The sequence below is a fragment of the Volvox carteri genome (assembly GCF_000143455.1).
Source record: "Volvox carteri f. nagariensis unplaced genomic scaffold VOLCAscaffold_23, whole genome shotgun sequence".
In the NCBI taxonomy this organism is placed as follows: domain Eukaryota; kingdom Viridiplantae; phylum Chlorophyta; class Chlorophyceae; order Chlamydomonadales; family Volvocaceae; genus Volvox; species Volvox carteri.
The window spans coordinates 1741963-1762359 of record NW_003307566.1 but is presented as its reverse complement, the minus strand read 5'-3'; the positions used below and the strand labels follow the sequence as shown (position 1 = coordinate 1762359).

At 57.9% G+C, this 20397-nt stretch overlaps 2 protein-coding genes across 2 annotated transcripts in view; both read left to right on the top strand.

Annotated features, from left to right (window-relative positions):
- Nucleotides 1-8726, top strand: part of VOLCADRAFT_92011 (uncharacterized protein) — a gene marked incomplete at both ends in the record, with an annotated part of 10821 nt that extends 2095 nt beyond the window's left edge. Inside the window, 11 exons of the mRNA XM_002951426.1 lie at nt 113-414; nt 941-1049; nt 1836-1999; nt 2619-3256; nt 3450-3597; nt 4083-4367; nt 4939-5100; nt 5400-5447; nt 6084-6230; nt 6840-6980; nt 7305-8726. Coding sequence (XP_002951472.1) covers nt 113-414; nt 941-1049; nt 1836-1999; nt 2619-3256; nt 3450-3597; nt 4083-4367; nt 4939-5100; nt 5400-5447; nt 6084-6230; nt 6840-6980; nt 7305-8726 — 3566 coding nt within the window. The remainder of the gene's footprint in view (nt 1-112; nt 415-940; nt 1050-1835; nt 2000-2618; nt 3257-3449; nt 3598-4082; nt 4368-4938; nt 5101-5399; nt 5448-6083; nt 6231-6839; nt 6981-7304) is intronic.
- A 4160-nt stretch (nt 8727-12886) lies between these two features.
- On the top strand, nt 12887-14754 carry VOLCADRAFT_92010 (uncharacterized protein; the record flags this gene model as incomplete). The annotated part of the gene is made up of 3 exons (XM_002951425.1): nt 12887-13411; nt 13961-14004; nt 14736-14754. 3 exons carry the CDS (start codon nt 12887-12889, stop codon nt 14752-14754), a joined length of 588 nt encoding a protein of 195 aa, XP_002951471.1.
- Between the last annotated feature and the right edge of the window lie 5643 nt (nt 14755-20397).

The window sequence follows — 20397 nt, the reverse complement described above, 5'->3', positions numbered from 1 at the left end:
GCCGCCGCCACGGCCGCGCCGGAGGCGCCGCCTGCGGCGGCGACAGGCGCCGCAACCACGAGCCGTGGCACCCGGCCTCCTGTTGGCCCTGACGTTGGCTCCACCACCACAGCCGCATCTCCTGCTGCACACAACTCCCGGATACAGAGCGCCCCCGTGGCTCGCGGTCGCGGCGCCAACTCCGCAGGCCTACCGACGGCGGCGCAGCTGCCGCCGCCGGAAGCGGCCGCGGGGGCCCTGCCGCAGGCGTCGGCATCGGCGTTGGCGGTCCAGGACCTTTCCCCGGCAGGTGTGCTGGTGGCGGCCAGCCGGCGGCTAAGTGAGCTGCAGGCCGTGCTGGCGGGGAGGACCGCCAGGAGCCGGGCCGCGGAGCAGCAGCTGGCGGACACACAGGCCAAGCTGGACTCGGCAATGGTAAGTAAAGTAAATGAGGGAGTGCTGGCGGCTGAGGTCTTCGAGAAATAAGTGCTTGGGGTAAGGGTGGGGGTGGGGCCAAAGGAATAGATATCATTACACAAGACAACACGACAGGACGACTACGCCCGATTCCTAATCAAGACAGCAATCTCCCGGAGGTGCGTCCTCTTCACCACACCGGCTCAGCCTTGCTCGGCCAGCCCGCCATCGTAACACAGTTTGATTGTTTTAGAGTGTTCTTAGGACGTAAAGACTGCATTTGTAATATTGAATCTGCCGCAATGATGCAACCTTTGGAGGACGCCACCGCAATGTTACTGGGACGTAGACGTGGAGCTGCTATGGACGCGCAGGAGTAAGGGAAGGGGGAAGGAGGGGAAGGAGGGGGAGGAGGGGGAAGGAGGGGGAGGAGGAGAAGGGATAAAGGTTTACGTGTGGCCGCCGCCTCACCCTTCTTGACCCTCCTACAACCTCCTCCGCACGCTACTTGTACACCTCCCGCACTCCCCTCTCACCTCACCAGGCGGACAACACGCTGCTCCGCAACATGGTTTCGGAGCTCCAGGCCAACATCGCCAGACCTAGCTCCCGAGGCACACCGCGTCCTGGGAGCCCCTCCCTGCAGCCATCGCGTAAGTCGGGATGGTATGGGGTAAGGGCGTCGTGCTCTGGTGTGGGCGCGGGTGAGGAAGGGGTGGCTGCTGCATGGTGCGTGTGTCGCCCTGTCACGATCCGAGGGGGGGGGCCGTCCGTGGAGCGCACCTTGTGTCCTTTGCCGCGGCACCTTATTGTCGCGCAACCTATAAACCCTAAAACCCTATAACCTAGAAACCCTAAAACCCTATACAACCGACGTTCAGTGGCATCAGTGGCGCGGGTGATACCCGACCTGACCGGTGGTTTTGTGGGCGGTTGTTTCAGTTGGTTAGTAGAGATCCAAGTAATGGGGAAATGGTTGGGTTGTCCCGTTCTCTCCAGCTCTTGTTGTGTTTTGTGTTTGAGACGGAGAGCCAAGCAGTACGCGGCGGCTGAGAACTGCCTCCCCATGTGCCCTGACAGCACATCATATGCTGCAATACCTGTTCGCCCCTTAGCGCTCATGACCCTGTTTCCCAGGGAGCCTCCCTCCCACACAAAAACACACACAGATACACCGCGCCTTCATTCCCCCTACCCCCCCTCGCCTTACGGTGTCGGCAGTTGTGTCCCTTATCCCCGTATGTGCAGTGGCACGTCGGTGTTTGTTCCCATGTGGCGGCTTTTGCACCAAGCACTGCCCCGTCGTGTAACCCCGGGCCCCCCTCCCCTTCGTTGGTCCCCTTGCCCGCGCTCTGGGCCCCCCCCCGCTTTCTCCTTGGCAGCAAGCAGCTTCACTCATTCGAGGTTCGTCTCCCCCCCCCTCGCTGTCTCCCCCACAGGGCCCAGCACGCCCTCCTCCGCGCCCCCGCACGACCCCGCCCTCCTGCGGCAGATCAGCGCCCTCACCTCGGACCTGGGGGTGCTGCGGAGCCGCCTGGACGCGACCCAGAAGCGCCTGGAAGCTTCCGAGACGGCGGCGGGGGAACTGCGGTGGCAGCTGCAGGTAGGGTGCTGGGGTGGGACGGGGATGTGGGGGGGTGTTTTGGGGGGGGGTGTAATGGGGGGGATTTAAGGGGGGAAGGGGGGAGAAGTGTAGGTGGGGCTGGGGCCACTGACTACCCACTGGAAAGGGTAGTCAGGGTGTTTGTTGGGGGGGAAAAAGACTCACTGAAAGCTAGGGATGTTGGGAAGGGAAGGTGGTGGCGTGGCATGGTGGGGTGGGGTATCTATGTTAAGGTAGGAGGGGGTTATTGAAGCGAGCGTGGCGGCGTGGGCAAGGGAGGGAACAGGGGACTTCGGACTTAGGGACTTTGGTTACTAAGCCGCGCGCCGGCGTCTCCCTCGCTTCCCGCCGCCTCAGTCGACACATGCTGGTCCGCTGGTTCCGATTATATTCCCCCTCCTCGCACTCGCCCGGGTGGCAGGACGTTCGTTACTTTCTCCTCTACCTTTCTTTTCTATCTTTCTTTTTTCCTACCTAATTCGAATTTTTAATGATTCGGACTTTTTAGTGAACGGCTTAGTGGTGGTTACAGCGGATCAGAAACGGCCACCGGTATGCTAACCGCGAGCAAGGTTGCTATGTTGTTGTTGTTGTTGTTCATGTCCCCATCCCCCGCCAGGAGGCCCAGACCACCAGCCGCAAGCCCACCACGAGCACCCGAGCCTGCCAGACACAGGGCCGTGGGGAGCCGGCGGTAGACGCCGTGGCGGAGGCGGCGGAGCTGCGGGCGCGTGTCGTACAGCTTGATTCTGAGGCGGCGGAGGCGCGCAAGGCGCAACAGGCCCTGCAGGACCGGTTGACGGCAGCAGAGGCGGAGGTACGACGGCTGCAGTCCACCGCGGCAGCAGCGGAGGATGTACGGCAAAAGCTTGACGTGGAGCGGCGGCTGGTTTCGGAGCTGCACTCGCAGCTGGCTCGGTCGTCCAAGGAGGCGGCGGAGGCGGCTGCTCGGCTTGCGGAGACGCGGTCGCGCGTGCTGGATTTGGAGGGGCAGGTACGACAGCGCAGCGCCGCCGCGGCAGCGGAGGCGGCGGTGGTACGGGAGCTGCAGGGAAAGCTTGACGCCGCGGTGTCGCGGGAGGGGGCGGCGAGGCGGGAGGTGGATGAAGCGGTGGCTGCACGGCGGCGCGCGGAGGGGGATGCGGAGTCGCTGCGGCGGCGGCTAGCGGAGGCGGAGGCGGCGCTGGCGGCGGCGCGGCGGGAGGCGGCGGCGGCGGTGGAAAAGAGCGACCGGAAGCGGGCGGAGCTTGCAGCCAGGTATGGGTGGCTGAGAGATGGGAAGGATGCTTGGCGCGTCTGCAGTTGATGCGTACTTCGCATCACCAACATATGCGAAATATCATAACAATAATGATATCAGTATACTACATTGTATTTATATACAATGTATATTCCCCACACGCGCACTCAGCTAAACCCCCTCCGTTGCCCCCCCTTCCCCCTCCTCCAGGATTTCCACATTGGATCAGGAGCAGCGGCGGCTGGCTGAGGAGCTAAGCGCAGCTAGGGGGGAGCTGGAGGCGGCGAGGGAGCTGGCCGCCAGGAGGGAGCGGGACGCGAACGCCATGCGGGACGAAAAGTTTGAGGTGACAGAGGAGGTGGAGGAGGGGGAGGAAGGAAGCATCGCAAAGACTTGAATCAAACGGATAGGGGGGGGATTGGGGGAAGTGCGGACAGTGGATGGGTGGGGTGACGAGATGGGGCAAATCTGGGTATGTGTGTGTATGTGTGTGTGTATGTGCGTGTGCGTGTGTGTTTTGACCTCTGTACACCTGTACGCACACTCCCTCCCCCCCTCTTCCCCCCCCCCGCTTCTTTCCACCTCCCCGCCTGCCTGCCTGCTTGCCACACGAAATGACGTGGCCCGTCCGGCTGTTTACCTCTCTCTCTTTGCAGCCGCTTCGCCGTTCACCAGAGACCCTAGGCCTATTCGGTGGCCTTAGAGACCCCGACAGCCAACCCTCATACTTCTTGTATTAGAAGTCTGCCACAGTTCCCTCTCCCCCCCCGCGCCCGCACATACATACATACATACATACATACATACATACATACATACATACATACATGCACACGTACGTAGGCCTGTGCACGCCTCAGCAGCGCCCACCACGAACTGGATGCTGAGCGGCGGCGGCTCGCTGAGGAGCTGGCAGCCACACAGAAGCTCCGAAACCAGCTGATGGATGACGCCCACGCGGTCAAGGCCCTGGGCACGCTGGTGCAGGCCAAGACGCTGAGGCTGGATTTCGGCGGCGGTGGCGGCGGGGGGACGGTGGCGGCGGGGGGCGTGGGGCCTGGCGGTGGCGGCGGGGGAGTGCGCCCGGGCACGGGCGATCCTGCCGCCACGGTGCGGCTGACCAACCTGGTGAGTGAATCTGTCTTATCTGTCTGTCTGTCTGTCAGTCTGTCTATCTGGTGGTTTGTTGGCTGGTTTTATAGGGGGTTGCTTTCCCCATGCAAACAAACATACGCATCTTGTACACCTTAACAAAAACGACAACCGATACTACAACCGCCACAACCGCCACAACCGCCACAACGGCCACCCCGCCCCAACACCACCTCGGTCCTGTCTACTGGCCCACACTGCTTGACGCAGCCTGCTTGCGTGCCTCTCACCTTGGTCGGCATTGTGTGTGTTGGTGTCCTGCTCTTTTGGAACTCATATGATTCTCCGTAGTCCCGTCTCCTCCCCCCATCGCCTACTGGTCAGTTCTGCTTCTTGTACACTCTTTCCTTGGCAGCAGCTTCACTCGTTCGTGCTTCGCCTTTCCCCTCCTGGTATCTGCTCCATTCGCCAGTGGGTTGTCTTTATCCCTTCCCCCCACCTTTCAGGACGTCAATGGGCGGTTGTTTCCTTCTCGTGACTTTGCACCATCATGTGATGGTGGGCCTACCCCCCCCACACACAATGCGTCCTGCCTCTCCCCCTTTAGGTGAAGGAGCAGCAGGAGAAGCTTCAGGAGCTGGCGGACAAGCTGGCCTCCAGGGAGGACCGCTGCGCCCGGCTGCAGGTGGCGCTGACGCAGGCGGAGGGGGAGGCGGCGGCGGCGGGGGCGGAGGCGGCGCAGCGGGGAGCACGGCTAGCGGAGACGCAGGTCCGTCTGTCTGTCTGTCTGTCTGTCTGCCGTGTGCGTGTGTGTGAGTGAGTGAGTGCACGTGTGTTGCATGATGAACTTCGGAGCCGCGATGTGGGGGAGATGGCGATTGCGGCGGTGATGCGCTGGGGAAGAATATCATCATGTATACATCGCTGTGCAGCTTGCTCCGCCCCCTGGGGGTCCACACAAACCGATTATCCCACCCGCCGCCGCTTTCCCTTAACCCCCTCCACCAAAACCCCGGCTCTGCCTTCCCCTCCCACCACCCCTCCCCCGCCCCCCTCCCTCATGGCCAGGTTGCTCTGGAGGCGGCACAGGCGGAGGTGGCCAAAGTCAAACAGCAGGTGCGGGGGACGTGACGTGATGTGGCGCGCGATGTGATGGCATGTGATGATATGTGAGGGGTAAGAGGGAAGGTCGCCTGTGTGGGGCGACGTGACCTTTCGCGACGGGAGGATGCTCTCAAGTTTTCCTTTACCCTGTTGTTGCGTCTATGTTGGTTGGTGTTATGGTACGGTGCCAGTACGGTGCAGGACGGTGACGTGCCGCTGCGGCGGCCGGGGCCCCTTGGCGCCTGTGATGTTGCGGTGTGTGTGTATGTTTGTGTGTATGCATGTGTGTATGTATGCATGTATGTGTGTATGTATTTATGTGTGTATGTACTGAGGGTGAACGGAGACCCGAGATAATGAAGGGGAGTTAGTGGAGCGAACGGTTGACAGTGAAACCCTAGGTTCCACGAGGAGGAGTGCTGGTGGGCTGGGGTGGGGGTTTTGGTATCGGCTATTATGAGGTCAGAGCTCAATGTTGGCAAGCGCGGCTTGTGGAGAGAAGTGGTTAACCTCCCCCTCCGTGTGGAGGAGAGGGCGGCTTGGGGGAGATTTGTTAGAGCTGTGGTGGTAGGTTGGGTGACAAAATACCTGTCGGTACGTATGTGTCCATATCTTGTGTCCACCTCGCATATCGTCCCGTCCGTACAGTTGGACGAGCTGGCTCGTCACGGCGAGTCTGTCAAGGGCCACAATGCCGAGCTCCACAAGATGGCGGAGCGGCTGCAGCGGGAGGGGGGGGCGGCGGCGGGGGAGGTGCGGGAGCTGCGGGCCCAGCTGGAGGCGGCCAACCAGCAGGTAGGCGGGGGTGGCTGGGTGGGTGTGGAAGGGTGCGCCAGGTCCTTCAAATGGAAATATCCCGTAGGTAACAACTTTTGGGGCGCTAGTAAAAAGCGTTTCCTAGTAAGGCTCTTGAGTAATAATTTGTTCTCCAGGCTGCCATCCGCCATCTAGGTGCAGTCCGGTTTCGCGCGTCGTCATCGTGAGGTTTTCCGGGGGGTCTGCTTGAGACACACGGAGTCGTCGTCGTACAGATTGTGTTTATCCGGGCCCTCGGAGCCCCATTCCCCTCCCATTTCCTCTCATAACCTCGTCTTCCCCCCTTTCTCTCTCTTTTGCACACTTACCTGCCCACCCACCCACCTACACTCATCTACTCATCTACACTAACTCACACACACTCACACTCACATCGCTGCATCGCGGAGCTCACATCGGTATCACACAGTTGTTTGTGCACTCACTTTGGTTTGTTCTCGGCAGCATCGCAGCTCGTCAGATCAATCAAAAATCGCACACGCGTGTACTCACACACCCACGCGGTGCTTTCCTTCCTAAGGTTTACACACACTTCGTCTCTCCCCCTCTCTCTCCCCCTCACACATACACTCATGTTCCTGTGTGCAGCTCTCCGCCGAGCGCTCCCACCGTCAGCGGCTGCTGGACGAGGTGGTGGCGCTGTCCGAGCAGCGGGACACGGCCGCCAGTGACGCCGCCACGATGAAGGCCCAGCGCCGCTCCGAGTGCAGTCGGCTGGAGGAGCTGCAGGTGGGCGGGGGTTCACCCTTGGGGGCGGGGGAGGGGAGGTTCGGCAGGGGGGGGGTCTTCCGTACGTATGGGGCCCGGGGGCTTGAGGGCCCCCCGCCAGCTACCTCTCGTCGCCCTTCTTCCGCCGCAGCAGCCGTTTGCGTTGCGCAGCACCTTTCCTTCCTCTCCAACACGACCCGACGCAGTCCCCAACCACCGCCCAGACATGCACCCACCACCTCACATGTGTCCGCAACCCCGCAATCCGGGCCACAATCCGATGTCCTGTCTGTGTTGGCACACGCCGGTTCCCCCTACCACCCCCACCCCCCCCCCTGTGTGAAGGCGGCGCTACTGCTAGCAACTCAGAAGCTCACGAGGGCAGAACGAACCATCACCGCCCAGGACGAACGCATAGCTCTGCTGCTGGCGCGAGTCCGGGCTGCGGAGGAGAGGCTGCTGTCACTGGGCGTATCGCCGCCGCCGTCGCCCGGCGGCGGCGGCGGCGGTGGCGGCGGCGACGCTGTCGAAGGTGCAAGCAGTGGCGGCGGCGACGCATCAGCGCTGATCCAGCGCGCAGGATCCATCATGCAGACTGCGAGCAGTGGCAGTGGTGGCGGCGTGGGCGGGAGCAGTAGCACTGGCGGTAGCGGTCTGCAGCCGCCAGTGGGCAGCCTGAGTCGGGCGCCGGAGGCAGTGACGGCGCAGCAGCGAATAAACCAGCTCATATCCGGCGGCGCACCGGCGCTGGGGTCCATGGTGCAGGACATGATCAACAAGGTCCTGGCGGAATCAGCGACGGGAGGTGGCGGCGGCGCCGCCGCTGCGGCCGCTTCAGCCGCCAGCGGCGCCGCCCGGGCGGGCCGCGGCAGTGCGCGCCCTGCCGCCGGCAGCGGCGGAAGGACCGTCTCATCAACGTCCAGCGGTGCACAGAACTCCTCCTCCTCCTCCTCGCCTGCATCTTTCTCCTCCTCATCGTCCCCTTCCCAGCAGCAACAACAGCAGCAGCAGCAGATGCTTATGCGGCCCAGCTCGGCATCGGTGGTCGGGCGGGTTCTGGAGCTAGGGACGTCAAACCTGCCGGGTTACGGCGGCAGGCAACAGGCAGCAGGCCATGCGCAGCCGTACTCGCATCCCAATACGGCAGTGCAGCAGCATGCCGCCAGTGGATGGACATCTGGCTTTGCCGGCGCCGGCGGCGGCGGTGCGCTGCGGCCGCAGTCCGCCTGGGCGCTCCGTGGTGCCGGCAGCGGCGGTGTCGGGATGAGCGCGGCCGGTGGCGGCAACGGGCCCGGCGGCGGCGGAGGTGCGGGTGGTACCAGTCCAGCGTTTATGCGAAGGGCGGCTTCTGGTCTGAACCATGCCCTTACCGCCGCCGCTGGTGCTGCCGGTGGCGGCGGGTTGCAGGTGCTGCAGGAAGCCGAAGCACTTGCCAGCGCCGCCGCCGCGGCGGCGGCGGCAGCGGCATCCGGTGGCGGCGGCAGCGGGGCGACCCCGCCGCCGCCGCCGCCACGCAGCGCGTCGCCGACAAAGATGCTGTCATCGGGACCGCCTGCCGGCATCGGCGTCGGTGGCCTTACTAGCAGCGGCAGCGGCCGGATAAGCAGCAGCGGCAGCGGCGGCGTGGGGACTCCCGTCCGGGGGCCCGGCGGCGGCCGCCCGGCTACTGCTGTGTCGAAAAAAACGGTATTGCTATTGTCCATGAGTTCTCCAGTCTCGCAATTGGATGAAGTGCTTGCCGTGGATGAGGACTGGCAGCCGGTCTGAGCTCTGAGGCGCTTCAGCGCTACTGTTGTACGGCATAATAAGCACATATAACATTGTCGTAAGGTGTAGGTCTCGTTGATGAACCGTTGTGCATTTCGATGTACACTGCGATCTCGTGCGCTTTGATTCATTGTGCGGAAATTGTTGACACATGATTCATCAGCCGTGGCCGCGGCCGAGGTCGTGGCGGAGCAGCGCGAGCGACGTCAACACAAGAGCGATATCGAGTTGGTGTAGGTCGGTGGCACGTGATGTGATGTGATGTGGTGTGAGGCACGGGCGCACCTGCGTGTGTGTGTGAGGTTTCAGCGGTGGGTGGGGCTGAAGGAGGTTTGCGGGGGTGGTGTGTGCATCCCGGCGAGCTGGGGTGTGGTGTGGGTGTGGGGAGCTGCTGCTGCAGCTGCAGCTGCTTTCTGATGCTGCCGTTGGTGCCGTTGCTTTGTTGATCTGCTGTGTCAACAAGCGGGTGTTTGCGGTCGTCACTTGCCTCTGTCTGCCTTGATGAGCTCCACCCCACACACCCGCACCCACACACAGACACACACCCACACACAACCACACACACAACCACACACCCCCACACACATATGCACGTGACACTCATGGGGAGCCCATGGGACACATGGGGGGGATTGCGGTGGTGCAGAGCGATACAGCCTCTTGCATTACCGTCGGCTTCCTGCCGCCATGTACGACAACCAATAAAGAACTTGCGTGCCGCCATGAAGACGACGACAACAATAACAACCAACCGCGACGCCTGTCGCCGTTTCATCCCCCGCGGCAATCCCGTGGGGGGGGTGGTTGGGTGGGTGGGGTGGGGCCCAATGCGCCCGGTGTGATGTGGCTGGTTGTGACATAGACGTTTTCAACTGGCAATGCACCACCACCACCACACCAATGGCACTTCATCTTTGATACAGCACCTGCCGTACATTTGTGACTGTAAATGAGGAGGATGTGTTGTAATGTCGTACGCTGAGGAGCGCACGCCGTCGTGTCCAGGGCTCGTAGCGGCCCGGTTGGAGCCTCTAGAGGTCCCCCACCACCCACAAAGGGGGAGGGTGTTGGGAAGATCCCATGGGGTATCTGGTGCATATGCTTGTACGTGTGTCCGGTATGCACTTATACTCATATGTATGTATGTATGTACGTTTGTGGGTTTGGTGGTGCGTGGTTGTGGGAGTAATTACTATGGGAGGAAAGGAGGGCTGGGATAGCTCCGGAGGGGGCGACGGATTGGTTGCACGAACTTACACGACATTACAGCCGTGTGTGGTGATAAGGAGGGAATATCGCTTATATCCGTCCCTATATATTGAAGTACTGATTTTATAGTTGCGTTGTATTGGATGGTTGGGGGTTTCAATGAACCTGTTGAGGGCCGTTCCTTTTGCTGACGCTTTTGTGAATCCGCAACAGACGCGTGTTGTTGCGGCGGCGGCTATATATCTTTGGTGTGTGGGGGTGTGGGTGGGCGTGGGTGTCTACATCGCAGGGATGTTAGGAGTGATTCGCGGTGCGAGAGGTGGATTTTAATTGTGAAGAGTGTGTGGCAGCGAGCCCGGACGCGGCCGGTATGCCGATGTTTCGATGTTCGAATGAGGTTACCCTCGGCGAGAAGAGAGACCATAGTGAAGAGGTCTGTAAGAACGTGCGCGTGAAGGCTTTTAATTTAAAAAATGGAGCTGCGAAAGGATGAGAAAGAATAAGACGAAACTGGCCAAATCAGCTGCATCAGCTCAGGGCAATCCCAACCTTCGTTTAATTCGGAGCGCGCTGCAAGGGCCGGTACGGTCTTGTGCTGCGTGCGTTGCAAAGGCTGCGCCTTCCCGCGTGGAACGGGGGCAGGACTGTGAGGAATGATCTGATGATATTCCAGAAGCACGGGGGTCTGCACACTGGCACCAGGACTTAGGCATGTGCTACGCGATGCGCATGCGAGGCGAGGCGGTATGGCTAGTCGCTGGAAGGAAAGCTGTTCAGCGAGACCGATATATGTCATATTGCGATCTTTGGATAGGAGCGAATGCCAGGGGAACGGTACTAAACTGGACAGCGGCCTTGAGCTAATCCCACGGCAGCCTTTGTGTCGATACACACATGCTCACGAAATGAAGCCTCTAAACAAACTGTTAAGTATAGGATCATATTTCCTATGCTTAATAGAGTTCGCTGCAAGGATTGGGAAAGGACGGTCTTGTGCAACGTCGACCAACGGATCCAGAGACCGAAGGTTTATGCAGGCTAGGGCTTGAAGCTACGCAGATAGTTAAATGAAATGTGTAACTAGAAAAAAGAGTTATAACGCGAATTGCTTAGCACCGGCATTTGGATGTTTTTCCCTTCCGGCCAAGCCATCGACGCAAAAACTTAGTTGCGCGTGTAATTGCAACTTAGCAGGTACATTGATGGAATGATTATGATGATGTTTGGGGATGCAGTGCCAGGAATCGGGAATATTAAATGAAGCGACGGTTAGCGCATCGTCCATCCAAAGCCACAACGATAGCCGCATCGCATCTTTGCACCATTAAAATGAATAATGACTGCATTTAGATAATTTTAAAATGTAGGCGTAACGTATGCAAGTGTTACATGTTCGCCAGCGATGGTCAACCTTTGACTAGGGTGGTTACTGCAAACACCAGGTTAGCGCTTGCACGGTTGTAGCCAGCTAAGTTTTGAGATAATGTCACAACATAAACTTTTTGAAAGAAGGCAGTGATTTGTAAAGCACAAATCTTTATACACGTATACCTAACTCCATCCAAAGCTTAACTCAGGATTTCCCAGCATCAAGTATAAGACTCGGTGTTGATGAGTGTAGGTTTAACGAATGATCCTCCATACTTATTTGTGTTTTGTTATTCAAAATATGCAACTCAATCCGAACGCTCATCCGCGCGTCTCTTTGCCACGTCGTTAAGCGCGCATTGATGGGCAGTAGAAAAGACTTAATGTCCATCTTTGCACATACAGGAATGAATTGTCAGGGATTGCATGTTAGTCGGCTCCTGTGCTCGCATGTACTACGAGTAGGTTGCAATACGAGGTAACCGACTTTTGGTGGCGGGCGATGAATCCATCAATTCATCGCTCCTGCAACATCAGATTGTATTGAGAGATCATAGAAGCCAATTAGTCTTCTGTCACCGTCAACTATCTCGGTGCCTTCAAGGTTCTGGGGCTTCTAGGCCCTTGGCACTCAAAAGCCATTCTGCATCCATACTTACTTCGACAGAATTCTAGATTCAGAACAGTTAATGTATTGAAAAAACGCGATTCGTGATGGTGACTGAAGGTTGCGCTTGCACGCCATGCAAGCGCCCTGGCCGACCATGCCGATGGAGCCTATCGTGGAGCATAACTTTACTTATCGCCGCATGGCTAGCCGTTAATTCAAGCGTAACATTAGCAGGTGAGTATGCAAGTAAATGATTTGAACCACTTACGTCGTTAGCTACATCTCCGCTGTGACGCGTAACCGTAAGCAAGCGACCGCAGCAATAACGTCCCGAGGGGCCGAAATGAGAGAGCACCTCAATCGACTTATGCAATACTCAGTGAAGTAAGGAGATCAATCGGATTTGGTACAGGAAGCTGCGCTGCCAGTCTGTTGTCGCCTGTTGCCAAGGCATAGGAAGGATGGACATGTTCAGTTGGAGGCGACAACGAAGCGCGATTGTGAAAAGGGAACATCATCGAAATTCCTGGATAAACGAATTTCCTTAAATACGAACAAGCCTTATTTCAAATCCCTTCTTGCCCCGGGGACCTCCCCGCACTTGGAAAATCTGAAGCTCGCAAACTGCCTGATTCTAGTTCTAGTCCCCTGCCACGCGATCCTCCCTGTGAAAGCAACTGCAACTTAGAATGCATCCCACCTCCATGGGCTGAAGTCTTGTCCCCATTACTTTGCATTGAAGAAGAGGGTGGGGCTGAATGGAGCTGTGCAATATGGGTTGGGTTCAACCTTCCGTCACAGTCGTCCAGGGCCCTCCCCTCCCTCCCTTCCCGATTCACCAGTAGCCTGTCCTGTCCAGCATTAAAAGGTCCTACCCTGATGATCTCTTCCAGTTCATTCCACCAACACAAGGCTCAACGACATTCCTAGTCAGTAAATAATTTGGCCCGCCCGCCCGCCCGTCTGCTCGCCCATGTACCACCTTGGCGGCCTTGAAACCCAACCCCCAACGGCCAACCGTCACGAACACCTAACAGATCCAACAGTTTGCATTTACGGCAACATTGACGTGGCGGAGAGCATAGACCGAGTCAACAGCATAACGGACATCATTAGGGTGCGATCTCAACCGTCCAAGGTGACCATCACCCAGCGGCAGCCCATTCTGTACTACTTGGCTGCGTACAGCGCTTACGTAATCATCGCTAACGGCAAAGTATCGTACCTCGACGCGGAGCGCGCTCAAATCAACCTGTGGAAGCCGATCCAGCTGTCGCAGTATGTACGACAGGGTGCGACATTGGTGCTAATCGATGGCGCGACCCAGCGGCCCGACAACGTGACGTTCAACAGCTTCGGGGCGCTGCTTGATGCGGTACTGGCGGACTCTGGACCCTCGGGATGCCGTGGGTACGATATCCCGCGCGGCATGAAGGCGTATCGCAACGAGGCCTTACCGGCGTCCGACCCTTTTGCCCAAATAAAGAGTCCCATTAACGTGAGTAACCGGGTGATGTGCCCTGTATGTAGCCTTGTGTATACATATCTGTGCGCAGTGCTGTATGTCTGTGCGAATGTCGGTTTGTGAATGTGAATGTACGTTTGCAGGTTTGCATGTCTGTATGAGTCTATGCGAGTCTGTCTGTATGAGTCTGTGTGAGTCTGTGTGAGTCTGTGTGTTTTGCGTGGGTGGAGGTGTGTCCATGTCCGTGTCTGTTTTCTGTCGTTTAAAGCAAACATCACAAGCGTCGAAGCACGGATAGATTTGCGAGGTCGCAGAAATATCACAAATATATGCACTCCGCTACGTTGTTCATCCCGCGGGGGAAATGTCTTCTTGGGAAGGCGCTGTGGCTCGCGGACTTATCATATCTTGGGCCCGAAGAGCAGCTATAGCCTTACAGCCCCTTGTTCGCGGGTGTCTTGGTATTGGGCAAGAGCAGCCTTAATGCTCTTAGTCGCAAAACGCCCCAGCACTACGTCTTGACAAGAGCTCTCCCAGCACGTCCTCCTCTCCGGCGATGGGGCCCCCTCACCCCTTGGCCAGCGGACCCCGCTCGACGCAACCGTTGCAGTGGGCGGGGGATGTCCGTAAGTGCTTGCACCGTTGACCTCGTCACGTGTTGCAGCCGGATCCCAGATGCCGTACTACATTCTGGAGTCCCCACCCCGCCCGCAATCACATCCCGGAAAAGCAGCTTCACAGGCAGCTTAAGCAGGGTATTACAAAATGGGTAGGGAAAAGGAGGAAAAAGGGTTCGGGCGTTAATTAAGGAATATCGTCAATTAAGGACGGGAATGATGAAATGGACCCGCAAGTGATCGATTATGGATGAAAAGGAGGCCCGTGCCTGAAAGCCGCAACCCAGGAAGGCGGGAGGGCTTGAGGCGAGAGAACCTCAAGGAGGAAGAAAGGGCACGTGTACGACACAGCAACGTGTGTTGATTTTGGTTTTGGTGGTTTTAAGGTCGAGGGGAAGGGATACAGAAAGCACGGGCGATATTTGTGAAGGATCCTGCAAGGTTGGGGAGGTGGTACGGCATCATTCACGAACCCAGGACGGCGCGATTGGGCTAGGCGTGAATGCAATCCACGGCACTGGGGGGTTGGACAATAGCGTGATGGGGCGTGTGGAGGTGAGGCCCCCCTACCCACATACTGGTTCGCAAGCAGGTCACATCTCCAACACCAACATCAACATCAACATCAATCGCAGAAACCAGAACCAGCAACAAAGCCAACAGAACTAGGGGGCAGGCTTTTCAAAGCCAAAAAGGGGCTCGGCCCCTGTGCAGCCACTTGACCCCCGTTTGATTCGCAGGGCAGTCCGTACGGCATAGGAGTGCAAGCACAAGAACGCCGCCACGTTTGGAGTACACACTTGTTATTGAAATCCTCAAACAATAAAGGTCGGCAGAGTTGCGACGGCGGTGTAGACCTGTCTGGATCGTCGCAAGCGCGCAGCCGCCATAGCATAATCATTTTATTGACTGAACAGTTTGCCTTCTCGTGATGCGACAATCCGTGGAATGATTTACACAAAGCAGGAGTGTCATTGCGGCTGCGCCAAATCCATGAGTCGGGACTGCCCGATACGTAGGTACTACCGTTGCATCCATGTTCGACGCCGGCCCTTCTGCTGGCTGGCAGTTCAAGGCGCGTGAAAGTGCCCGTGCTTCATGGACCAATTGTTGTCCGCTCCCAGCCAGGACGCATTTGGGGATCGTTCCAATTACACATTAGTCGGAGTGCAGCGGCAAAGCTGATGGTGTGTCGCAAAGGCACACTTCGTTGAACTTTGATTGAATGAATGAAGAAGAGATTAAGAAGGACAACAATCAAACAGGCACGAGCGAGACGCCAGGAGGGAGTTTTGCCATGGGTCGGTCTAAAGTTACCGAGCATGAACGAACCAACCCGTAAAGGATCCTGCCGTTTGCTTATGAATCTATAATGAAAGGGACATGCAACGACGTCAGAGGCAAGGGCTGCGGCGTGAGGGGAAATCAAACTCGAAGCCATTGAAAGCTATCTTCGCGCTCCGATGTCTTTGAATGTTCTCCTTTGGCCAACCGATACAGAATTGATGTAGCTTTTACATGCAATCTTCAGCGGAGTGAGATATGGAAATTAATCTCACCCTGGAAAGCCATCTTCGCCCACAGATATATCTGAATTCATTCCCTTGGTCTATCAATAGAGATTTAGACTAGCTTTCCGACGCAATTGAAAGCGGGGCGATATATGAAAGTTAATATGTTAGGAAGCTAACTTCGCCCACAAATTCATCTGAATCCATTCCATTGGTCTATCAATAGAGAATTAATATAGCTTTCAGACGCAATTTTAATCGGGGCGAAATAAGATGAAATGTTACACCATGACTGACGGACGGACTGGCTGACTGACGGACGGACGGACAGCAGTGAACCTAGGGGGCTCGGGCCCCCGAATGGCGCTTCACGCCCGGGGCCTCGCCCAAAAACAGTGATGATGACTGAAGACTTCACCTCCATACTGGGGTCCTGGAAGGTTCAGCAGTGCATACTCACAAGTCAAAGGCGTTCCTCCCTCATTCTCCTCCCCCAAGCATTTCCAAGGGAAACTCTCCGTGTGATGTTACAGGGTGATATAGCTTCACCAGCGGCCCCCTTTCCAGAGGCAGTTCCCTGCTCTCCCCTGCGAGAGGGCCACCCAAATCCATTCACCCCATCCGACTTCAGAATGTATTCGTTGGGTCTAGCAACTCACCACCAGCATCCAACTAAATCTAGCGGATCAACGGCGCCACAACTTAGTTCCTGATCAGCTCGCAAGTTGATATAATCACGTCCTACACCGTCCACAAGATGGGGGGGCACCTCCCAACTCAACACCCCTCACACACCGAGGGGCAGGCAGGCGAGTTTGAACCTCCGGGAGCAGAAGTCAGGCATTAACTTCTGCCAGCCACCTGCCTCTCCGTATGTTTGTATATATATATGGCCTAAGGCCCGTACAGCCGTACAGGCCGATAGTTGACCGCAACCCCGGTTCCCACGATGAGGCTGCCCACAAACACACGAATCAATTTGTTCGCAATTAACAACGATGGGTTCCGGAGCTCCGCCAGGTCGCGTCCTTCACGTGAAAGGATGCTCCTCCACCTCCTCCACCTCCACCACCTCCACCTCCTCCACCTCCACCTCCTCCACCTCCACCTCCTCCACCTCCTCCACCTCCTCCACCTCCTCCACCTCCTCCACCTCCACCTCCTCCACCTCCTCCACCTGACGGAATGAGGATTGAATGGCGCCGCGAGTGCATGGTGGTACATCGACCTTGCGGCCGATCTACCACCATAATGCATATGACCCGTGTGTTATCTTAGTTACGAGTTCCGCACAAGTGGAGGAGGGGCCGTCTGTAAAAGCCCCGCGGGGGGCGCCCCCACGGACAGTCAACTGTCGTTATTGTGGCCCCCGAATGGGGACGTTGCCGTCCGCCCCGCTCGCCTGGGCTTTTGAAGTGCCTGAGCGCAGCGCGGCTGCTGGTCTCTCAGACCTTTTCGAAAAACAAAACCACGCACAGCTAGGGGCAGGGCCGGTCGGTCACAAGAGCACAACCCGAACCCCAACCTGAACCCGAACCCAGTTGGGCCCCCTGGTCGCTCACCAAGGGGTTCAAGTTTTACCTCCCTGCAAGAAAGGACCCTGTACGTATGACAAGGAGCGTAATTAAATCAGAGCAGATACGTATACACACTACTGGTAATGCACACACCGATGCCTCCAGAGGTTTCGGGATCGAGACCTGTCGGGGTCGTTAAAATACTTCTGATGGTGGTAGTCATAAGCGACACTAGGTGATTGAAGGTAGTGACCTAGGACAAAGATGATCTGCGAGCTGCCCAGGGATGGAATTAAGCCGCCGTTGACCCGGCAGATTCCCTTGGATGCCGGTGGTGGGTGCGGAACCTGAGCGATCTACTGTGAGGTCGATTAGGGTGACTGGATAAGGGTGCCCCAAATTACCGGGGAATGCAGGATTTGCCGGGTAGCGGCCGCAGGGTGAAGATATGACCCCCCTGTCCCACACATCATACGGTGTTTAAGGAACCTTAAATCCTCCATGTATGACGTGTCTGTCTGTATTTGCTTCTGAAGAAGATGAGACAGATGGCACAGGAATAGCCCCGATGAAGCGCTTGGGCAGGAAGGCGGATCGCTCGGAGATGATGACTTGCCCCAGGGCCGGGCCTAATCGGTTTTCCAGCACAGCACTTTGGTGAGCAGCCAGTAGTCCGAGCATAGCAGCCTGATCGGGCGGTAGTTGCCGGGGAGCTTGGGGTCGCCTTTTTGGTAGAGCACCGTCAGTACCCCCCCCCTCCAAGAAGCCCTTCGGCACCTGTCCCGTCGAGCCTATGGCGGTGAGCAGGCCCGCCATGGTGGTGCCAATGGCCGACCAGAATTTCCTGTAGATGTCGGCTGGGATGCCGTCCGACCCCGGGGCCTTGCCAGGCTGGCTTTTCTTAACTGCCTTTCGTAACTCGGTGGCCGTGATGGTTCTGGATCCCAGCTGCTCATGCGCCTCTGCGGGTATCGAGATGTTGGCGGCCGCCAGGGAGCTTAGCACCTCCTGCTGGGCTTGGGGGCAAATGTAGTTGGGAGCTCCGCTCACTTCACCCCAGAAATCCGCAACCACCTGGGGCAGCTGTATAGGATTGGTCACATGGCGGCCAGATCGGGCTTGCAGGGCGCCGGGCGCCGGCTGCTGGTTTGGGCGGTTTGGGCGTGGATGAACGCAGTCATGGCTGGGCTCGGCCTCTCACCCCCATGTAGTCAGTGGATTCGGGCCACCATTGCATCCTTACAGCAGTCCTCTCGGTGGGCCCGCGCTAGTGCCGCCTGTGCTTCCAGCAGCTGCTGCAGCGGCTGCTGTGCTCTGGGTTCTGCATTGACTCCTTGTCATGCCTGCTGAAGTGCTGGTAGGGCTGCTTGTGCCCGGGCTCCCGGTCGCAGCCTGCAATGTTGTGCGGCTCTGTTGAGCTGATCTGTGGGGGCTGCAAGGCGGCATTTGAACGCGAGCCATCAATCGATCAGGTCAGCAGGGTTGCCTTCTGCAGACGTGGTCTCCAGGTCTTCATGCGTCGCTAAGGACATGTGCACCCTGCGGATCCCCAGACCAACCCGGCAGGGCAGCAAGTGTAGGATCATCGGCTGGTGGTCCGGTGGGGTGTGCTGGATAATCATCTCCGTTCGGGCGACATACGGCATCACGGCCTGATCCACGTAGACGCTATCCGAACGGGAACCTCTTGGGCTAGGTGCTCGGTAGAGATAGGAGTAATCATGGCGCTGGGGATGGAGGTGGTGGTGGCTGTCCATCATGAGCGGTCCAGCTCACAAAGTATGTATGTTGTTACAGGGTGGTTAACTTCGCCAGCGGCCCCCTTTCCCGGGGCAGTCCCTGCTCTCCCCTGCTAGAGGGGCACCCTAATCCGTCACCCCATCCGACTTCAGAATGTATTCGTTGGGTTCGGCAACTCACCACCAGCATCCAACCAAATCTAGCGGATCAACGGCGCATCAACTTAGTACCTGGTCAGCTCGCAAGTTGATATTATCACGTCCTTCACCGCCCATAAGATGGGGGGCCACCTCCCATTTCATCACTCCTCAAACACCCGAGGAGCCGGCAGGCGGATTTGAACCCGGGTCGACTGGGTCGACTGGGAGCAGAAGTCAGGCCTTAACCTCTGCCCCGCCTGCCTTAAGTATGTTCACAAAGTATGTCTGCTATGGAGCCATCTCCCCTCTGTCCATCCTCTCCTGCCGCGGAGTCCAATGCTGGGTTTTCGACGAAATTGAAATCCCCGGCCATTTAAGGGTGGTGTGACACTGCTTGCATCTGCCTGTATGGCAGTTGCTGCCAGGACGTTGCAGATCAGTTCGCTGTCTGAGGGCTGCTGCCCTGTGTGTGGTGCCGGTGGGGACAAGATGTTTCAGGCGTGGATGCGGTGTCCTCCGCAGCAGATCAGGCAGCTTTTAAACCGGCCCTGCACACTCGGGGTGGAAGGCTTTGGCTCTACGATAGCTGTTAGGTCTTGCTGGATAAGGGTAAGGACACCCACCCCCGTGTGGATGGAGTTGGACCACGAGCTTGCCGCCGCTCGCCAGCCCCGGGTACAAATGTGCGTTGCGGCTATATCGCACGTATGCCTGAACGATTGCTCCCAGGCGCCATGTTCCTTAAAAAAGTCAAAAACACTTGTTACTTCTGCCGTCCGAGCATGTTACGATAGAATCCAGCTAAACTTTACCCCGAAAACCGCTTCAAACAGTTTCGGGGTACCCGAAAAAGCTGTCAGCCTGACAGGGAAATTTTCGGGGAGGGCCCCGATAGGTTTTCAGGGGGTTTCGGGCACGACCGAAGTTTTTGGGTACCCTGGTGAAGAACCCTGAGCAATGCCCTTGTGTTTGGCCAGCAGGCCTTGCATGTTCTGTGTTGCAATTCGCAGGGGCCGTCCCCTCACTGCGCCCTGTTGGCGCTTGTTAGCATTTGTCGTTGCCATTTAGCACAGCTGGGTGGGGTTGGCAGTGCGGTGGTCTCCGGGCTGGGAGTCGGCAGGAGGGTGTAGGACCAGGCTCTGGGCTGGGAAGCTCACCACCTCGGTCTCGGTCTCCATCTCCATGTCCTCCTTGCCTATCTCAGCTGTCATTGGCTCATCGCCAAGGCCTTGATTTGATAACCACCTTGCGTTTCCCCTCTGCCGTTTGTTTCTGATACTTCCGCTTCTGCCCCTTGAGGCCGGTTTCCAACTGTTCCTTGTGTGTCGGTGGTTCCTTTGGGCCATATCTGCGGACTGTTTGTGAGCTGCCCGGGCCAGGAAGAACGCGTGTCTGGCCTCCCCTGTCAGGTCTGGCCTGCGGATTCTCTTTGTGACTCCCTGGTTCTGCGGCTTGGATGGAGTCCCCTTGAATGCCGGTGCCTGCGTAGGTTGA